The sequence below is a fragment of the Staurois parvus genome, unplaced genomic scaffold, assembly GCF_062004578.1.
Source record: "Staurois parvus isolate SC_StPar_1 unplaced genomic scaffold, SC_StPar_1.0 ptg000498l, whole genome shotgun sequence".
In the NCBI taxonomy this organism is placed as follows: Eukaryota; Metazoa; Chordata; class Amphibia; order Anura; family Ranidae; genus Staurois; species Staurois parvus.
Window position 1 is genome coordinate 510,139 of NW_028318294.1, and position 8,104 is coordinate 518,242.

The 8,104-nt window shown below is 44.1% G+C and overlaps 1 protein-coding gene across 2 annotated transcripts in view; it reads left to right on the forward strand.

Moving 5' to 3' along the window:
• CUNH16orf46 (chromosome unknown C16orf46 homolog) overlaps positions 1-3,954 on the forward strand; it is a 30,204-nt gene extending 26,250 nt beyond the window's left edge. For both annotated transcript variants that reach the window (XM_089689782.1, XM_089689781.1), the window contains one exon: positions 2,632-3,954. In XM_089689782.1, the coding sequence (XP_089545908.1) occupies positions 2,632-3,624 (993 nt within the window). In that variant the 3' untranslated portion in view covers positions 3,625-3,954. The remainder of the gene's footprint in view (positions 1-2,631) is intronic.
• Positions 3,955-8,104: the final 4,150 nt, after the last annotated feature.

An 8,104-nucleotide genomic window follows, 5' to 3' on the forward strand; every position in this document is an offset into this window, starting at 1 on the left:
TTGCATTGCACTTGGTGATGTAAGGCTTGGATGCAGCTGCTCGGCAATGGAAACCCATTCCATGAAGCTCTCTATGCACTGTTGTTGTGCTAATCTGAAGGCCACACCAAGTTTGGAGGTCTTTAGCTGTTGACTTTGCAGACAGTTGGCTGCTTCTTTGCACTGTGCTCTTCAGCATGTGATCAGCCCATTCTATTATTTTACATGGCCTACCACTTGCTGGCTGAATTGCTGTTGTTCCCAGATCCTTCCACTTTGTTATAACACCACTAACAGTTGAGCGTGGAATATTTCGTAGGAAGGAAATGTCACGGATGGACTTATTGCACAGGTGGCAACCTATCACGGTACCACGCTTGGAGTCACTGAGCTCCTGAGAGTGACCCATTCTTTCACAAATGTTTGTAGAAGCAGTCTGCATGTCTAGATGCTTGATTTTATACACCTGTGGCCATGGAGGTGATTGGAACACCTGAATCCAATGATTTGGAGGGGTGACCCAATACTTTTGGCAATATAGTGCATTTATATATTTTGGTATTTAGAAATGCTGTTGTTGAGAAACTATATCAATATTTTTTTTATTTTATAGAACTGTTAGGCAGCTTTTACATTGATGCAGTGCTGTTTGACCACACTGCAGGAGCAGTGAAGTGTACTTGCATGTTTGGTGTGGGTTAGCTGCACTTTCATAGAGTCCTATTATGTCCTGCGTGTTTGGTGCTCTTTCTGAAAGCGGGATACAATAGAACTCTATGGGAAAGCGTAGCTAACCCGCTCCAAATATGTGCATAAGCTGTGCTGCTCCCGATGCAGTCATACTGCACCAAATCAATGTTAAAGCAGCCCAAGGTTTATCATAGAATTCTCCATTAGCAAATGTTTAGCAATCTGACTAATTTTTGCAGATAGGGAAAATTTCCACCCATGCCTTCTATAGCTCTACCCACAGATGTGACTGTTTTGCATAGAGCATTTTCTGCTGCCTTTCACCCAAAGATGCTAATTCAGGTTGCTGTTTCTTCACAAAATAGGTTTTTCCAACCACAGACATATAATTTAGATTGTTGATCTGCTTATTGTGTGGTACAATTTGCATCAACAAGCACTGGCCAAGGGGATGGCATGACCTTGTAAACCAGTGTAGTACACTTTCCGGTTCAAAATTCTGTCTTTTTTTTTTTTTTTTTTTAAAGGGAAACCCTCTTGAAGAGCTTGCTATTTACTGAATACCACTAATAAATAATACTGTCCAAAAATGACAATGTCCAAAATAAAACCAATAAATGAATAAGATAAATGAGTAATCGAGAGTCCTCCAAATAGACAGTCCGCAAAATGACTTCCAGCAGGATATAAATCCAATGATTATGGAGATCGAACCTCAAAGAAAGAGAGAACTCACATAGTGTAATACCATAGATACGCATAGAATAAAAATAACATCACCGCAAACGCATGTGAATCACACTAAACCAAACGTGGTAACCCATACAGGTGAGTATAATGTGAGCTGTGCATGCTGCTATTGTCACTCTTATGCAGTGTGCAAACCGTGTAAAACGTGTCCACTTCTAAGTGTAAGGATAAAACACCCTTACCAGAACGTGGATATAACAAGCATGTACCGTATTTTTCGCTCCATAAGACGCACTTTTTTCCCCCCAAAAAGGGGGGAAAATGTCAGTGCGTCTTATGGAGCGAATATAAAGCGGCCGGTCCGGTATTTCTGCTGCCACCATGTCAGAATACCGGGCCGGCCGCTCAGCTGTTCTCTCCTGCAGGACCTTACCTGTTCCTCGCTCCAGCGCTGCACAGTCTTCCCGCGCTGGATTCTGTGACAGCCGGGTGCCCACTGCGCATGTGTTGCGCTTTGTGAATGATCCGGTGTCTTCTGGGACACATGACAGGTCCCAGAAGGCGCCGGGCCATTCACAAAGCGCAGCGCTTCTCGTGCATGCGCAGTGGGCACCCGGCTGTCTCAGAAGCCGGCCCGGGAAGAAGAGGGAAGGACCCGCGGAAGTGGGAGTGGGTACCGGTCAAATTCAGGTACCCGCTCCCCCTCCCTCCCCCAAGGTCAGCAGTCTCTGGTCATCCCCTGCGCTGTGTCCGCAGTCTCTGGTCATCCCCTGCGCTGTGTCCGCAGTCTCTGGTCATCCCCTGCACTGTGTCCGCAGTCTCTGGTCATCCCCTGCGCTGTGTCCGCAGTCTCTGGTCATCCCCTGCGCTGTGTCCGCAGTCTCTGGTCATCCCCTGCGCTGTGTCCGTAGTCTCTGGTCAGCCCCCGTACTGTGTCTGCAGTCCATTGGTTCAGAATGGTTTTTTTCTTGTTTTTCTCCTCTAAAACCTAGGTGCGTCTTATGGTCAAGTGCGTCTTATGGAGCGAAAAATACAGTAGTTCATATAAACTCATCCGGTCATGTTCTCTGTATTCAGTGACTCCGGATAATGCCACCAGAACCAGCAATGAGAAGCTCTTCAATAACAGATACATTTTATTAAATAAATAAAAAATCATAATAAAATAAGATCAGACCCTCCATAGATCCTTAGGATCCTATTTATAATTTACCAGAACTGCGCAGTTAGAATATTAATGATTGTTTGTTTTTGTTCCTTTTGGCACTATAGGTTGGCGGATGGGGTCCAGTTTCTGCTACAGCCTGCATGTACCCGGTTAGGAAACCGAAAAAACTGAAACAAGTAGAGGTTACAGACTGTCTCCTGTGCCTTGACTTGTACTATGTACCAGACAATAAAGACGGGACATCATCAGAAACAAAAGACACAATACACGTTAACCATAAAGAGATGCCTGGAGCAGAACAGAGACCGGTCAGTACCATTCCTGTAGAGGAGGACCTGCCCTCTGAGTTTACAGATCACTGCCTTTCTACTGCCATGGTTTCCACAACAGAAACACATTGTGATACAGTAAACCTAGTATCTCCTGGAGAACAAAGACCGAGCAAGGATAGGAATGTACAAGCAATCTCATCTCCATTTACAAGCAAAGCCATTCCGATTTGTACTAACTGTTACAATGTGGACGAACTCCATATCTTACGCTCACCAATGTTACTGCCACCTCTCAAAGTGACTGCTGGAATCGGTCATGCCGAACACATGGCAAGAAGAAGAGATTTTCTCATGCAGCAGCTTGAAAAGCTTCCATCAAAGGGGTCTGTAAGGGGCACTCTGAACGGTCATATCCTCAGCAATACAGACTTGAGGGCAGAGAGGAGACTCCTTGAAGCGTTATCAGAACTTCCTCAAGAGCAGCTGAAAGTGCCAGAACACCTATCCTTTATCACGTCTTGTGTTCCAAAAACACCCATCAAAGAGCTTGACCATTTCCAATGGCCCAGGTCACCTCAAGAGCAAAAGCTGAATGCACCCAATGCCCAGCTGTCCATAAAGCAGAACATTAACTCAGCTCCAATAGGCTTCCTCCACACCAAAACAATACAGAACAAGCGCAATGTGCGCCAAGAAGTAAGACCTCTCAATGACACGAGGTATAGAAGAGCAAAATCGAATACCACCTCCGTTCTTAGAAACACTGTATTACCTTCTCTGATTGTCACACGGGTGGATATACCACCGAGGATTAAACTGTGCTAATCTGTTTTCCTTTCAGCAATAAATGCAATTGAGTATATATAGCACAAGTGAATAAATATGGATTTTAGATACGTTTTGTTATCTACCTCCAAGGCTTTTGTCTGTGTACAATTTTTTTTTTTATAAATGCCCTTGCTGAAATCTGTTCTTGGCCAGCTTAGCAGCAGTAGGATGAAACCTTGCTGGAACCAGTAATAAAAGTTTTACTTTCCTTTTTTTCCCTGCAATATGTGTCAAACCTTTGTCTTGGTATACAGGAGCTGTCTCTGCTGGAATGGTCTTGCCAAACTTCTGAAAGAGTGCCAGTAAAACCCATGTTTAACACTGCTATTGCTGTGTATTTATTGTTAGGATTAGAAATAAAACATATGCGGAACATGTGTGCATGGTGGAAGTGAGAATTCAGTCATATGGGTGACTTTGTGAGTAACAAGTACTGCCTAAAAAAGGAGACCTGTATCTAGGTGTTAATGAAAAAAGTTAACATGCTAGTAAAAAAAAAAAAAAGTAAAGGAAAAAAATGTAAAGAATAATTCCAGGGATTGGTATGTTATGCATAGTTACAATGGTCCAGCTGACCAATGTAACTATGTATATGACATTCAAATGTACCGTATTTTTCGCTCCATAAGACGTACTTTTTCCCCCCCCCAAAAAAGGGGGGAAAATGTCAGTGCGTCTTATGGAGCGAATGTAAAGTGGCCGGTCCGGTATTTCTGCCGCCACCATTTCAGAATATCGGGCCGGCCGCTCAGCTCTTCTCTCCTGCAGGACCTTACCTATTCCTCGCTCCAGCGCTGCAGTCTTCCCACGGCGGCTTCTGTGACAGCCGGGTGCCCACTGTGCATGCGCGTGAAGCGCTGCGCTTTGTGAAAGGTCCGGTGTCTTCTGAGACACGACAGGTCCCAGAAGGCTCCGGGCCATTCTCAAAGCGCAGCGCTTCACGCGCATGCGGAGTGGGCACCCGGCTGTCACAGAAGCCGGCGGGGGAAGGACAACTCCGCGGAAGTGGGAGCGGGTACCTGTAAAATTCAGGCACCCACTCCCCCTCCCTCCCCAAAGGTCTGCAGGCTCCGGTAATCTCCTTTACTGTCTGCAGTCTCTGGTCATCCCCTGCACTGTCTGCAGTCTCTGGTCTTCTCCTGTACTGTGTCCGCAGTCTCTGGTCTTCTCCTGTACTGTGTCCGCAGTCTCTGGTCTTCTCCTGTACTGTGTCCGCAGTCTCTGGTCATCCCCTGTACTGTGTCCGCAGTCTCTGGTCATCCCCTGTACTGTGTCCGCAGTCTCTGGTCATCCCCTGTACTGTGTCCGCAGTCTCTGGTCATCTCCTGTACTGTGTGCGCAGTCTCTGGTCATCCCCTGTACTGTGTCTGCAGTCCATTGGTTCAGAATATTTTTTTTCTTGTTTTTCTCCTCTAAAACCTAGGCGCGTCTTATGGAGCGAAAAATACGGTAAGTGCAGCACTAAAGCATAAGTGACAAATGCAATCATAAAGTGCTTATGTGAATAGAAGTGTTCATACAATATTCCAGTGAAATAAATCAAATAAAATGTGTCAGATCACATAGGATCAGAAAAACTCTATAATTCTGAATATAAATAGTGGATAGTCTGTGGTATCGAAAGTCACAGAAGTGCCAAGTGATATATGTGTGCTTATATAGCAATAATAGTGATTATACATAGTCCGTGGCACTACAGGTCACAGCATAGCCCAATGTTTGTGGAACTACAAGGTGCAGCATAACCAGCTGGGATGCTCAAGAGTGCTGTTGAATCGGTGATCTTCACTTGTTTCTCATGCTGAACAGTTCCCATGCTGAGAGGTTACTCTCCTGCATTGCGAACACAGGAGGTTGGCCACTTGGCACAGGCACCAGAGAATGCTTAGCATTTTCTAAATTAATGTAAAGTGTTCTCTGATTGAACAAGGTGGAGAGGCAGGGCAATGATGTCACGCTCTCAACCTTGTCCAATCAAGCGAACACTGCATTCAATCAGAAAATGCAAAGCATTTTCTGAATGGCGCCTGTGCTAAGTGGTTGACCTCCTGTATTCACAATCATTTTTTCACACAAATAGATTTCTTTTGGTGGTATTTGATCGCTACTGGGTTTTTTATTTTTCTGTGATTTAAATATAAATGTTGGGGGGGGGGGGGGTTTCAAAATTTTCAGTCTTTACTGACTGCTATAAAACATATCCAATAAAAAAAAAAAATAGAAAAAAAAATAAAATTCCTTCATAAATTTTGACCAAAACATGTTTTTTGATAAAAAAAACAAATCCTAATAAGTGTATATTGATTGGTTTTACATGAAAGTTATAGTGTCTACAAACTATGGTAGATATACTGGAATTTAATTTTTTTTTATACTAATAAAGGCGGCGATCAGCAACTTATAACGGGACTGCGATATTGCGACTGGCAAACTGATGCTGGTGGGGAACTATCTGCCACTGACATTACCAGTGACATCAATACAGTGAAAATACTTTACGCTGTCACTGTACTAATGATGCTGGCTGGGAAGGGGTTACCATCTAGGATGATCAAAGGGATAAAGGTGTACCTATGTGTAATGTGTGTGTGAAGTGTGGTCCTATTACTACTACAGTCAGGTCCATAAATATTGGGACATCAACACAATTCTAACATTTTTGGCTCTATACACCACCACAATGGATTTGAAATGAAACGGACAAGATGTGCTTTAACTGCAGACTGTCAGATTTAATTTGAGGGTATTTACATCCAAATCAGGTGAACGGTGTAGGAATTACAACAGTTTGCATACGTGCCTCCCACTTGTTAAGGGACCAAAAGTAATGGGACAATTGGCTTCTCAGCTGTTCCATGGCCAGGTGTGTGTTATTCCCTCATTATCTCAATTACAATGAGCAAATAAAAGGTCCAGAGTTCATTTCAAGTGTGCTATTTGCATTTGGAATCTGTTGCTGTCAACTCTCAAGATGAGATCCAAAGAGCTGTCACTATCAGTGAAGCAAGCCATCATTAGGCTGAAAAAACAAAACAAACCCATCAGAGAGATAGCAAAAACATTAGGCGTGGCCAAAACAACTGTTTGGAACATTCTTAAAAAGAAGGAACGCACCGGTGAGCTCAGCAACACCAAAAGACCCGGAAGACCACGGAAAACAACTGTGGTGGATGACCGAAGAATTCTTTCCCTGGTGAAGAAAACACCCTTCACAACAGTTGGCCAGATCAAGAACACTCTCCAGGAGGTAGGTGTATGTGTGTCAAAGTCAACAATCAAGAGAAGACTTCACCAGAGTGAATACAGAGGGTTCACCACAAGATGGAAACCATTGGTGAGCCTCAAAATCAGGAAGGCCAGATTAGAGTTTGCCAAACGTCATCTAAAAAAGCCTTCACAGTTCTGGAACAACATCCTATGGACAGATGAGACCAACATCAACTTGTACCAGAGTGATGGGAAGAGAAGAGTATGGAGAAGGAAAGGAACTGCTCATGATCCTAAGCATACCACCTCATCAGTGAAGCATGGTGGTGGTAGTGTCATGGCGTGGGCATGTATGGCTGCCAATGGAACTGGTTCTCTTGTATTTATTGATGATGTGACTGCTGACAAAAGCAGCAGGATGAATTCTGAAGTGTTTCGGGCAATATTATCTGCTCATATTCAGCCAAATGCTTCACAACTCATTGGACGCCGCTTCACAGTGCAGATGGACAATGACCCAAAGCATACTGCAAAAGAACCAAAGAGTTTTTTAAGGGAAAGAAGTGGAATGTTATGCAATGGACAAGTCAATCACCTGACCTGAATCCGATTGAACATGCATTTCACTTGCTGAAGACAAAACTGAAGGGAAAATGCCCCAAGAACAAGCAGGAACTGAAGCCAGTTGCAGTAGAGGCCTGGCAGAGCATCACCAGGGATGAAACCCAGCGTCTGGTGATGTCTATGCATTCCAGACTTCAGGCTGTAATTGACTGCAAAGGATTTGCAACCAAGTATTAAAAAGTGAAAGTTTGATTTATGATTATTATTCTGTCCCATTACTTTTGGTCCCTTAACAAGTGGGAGGCACATATGCAAACTGTTGTAATTCCTACACCGTTCACCTGATTTGGATGTAAATACCCTCAAATTAAAGCTGACAGTCTGCAGTTAAAGCACGTCTTGTTCGTTTCATTTCAAATCCATTGTGGTGGTGTATAGAGCCAAAAATGTTAGAATTGTGTCGATGTCCCAATATTTATGGGCCTGACTGTATATCGCTCAGCTGAAACTGACAGATCGCTCCCTCTGTACAGAGCTCTGGGCTGTGATTGCACACAGCCAGTCAGCAAGTCCCAGCCGTAAATTATTGGCCAGGACTTGCTGACAGGCTCCTGCTGTGTACAATCACAGCAGTTGACTGGCAGGGACATGAATGCACAGGCCCTAAACCTGTAAGTAGGCAGCAGCGACGTAGGAATACGTTTCT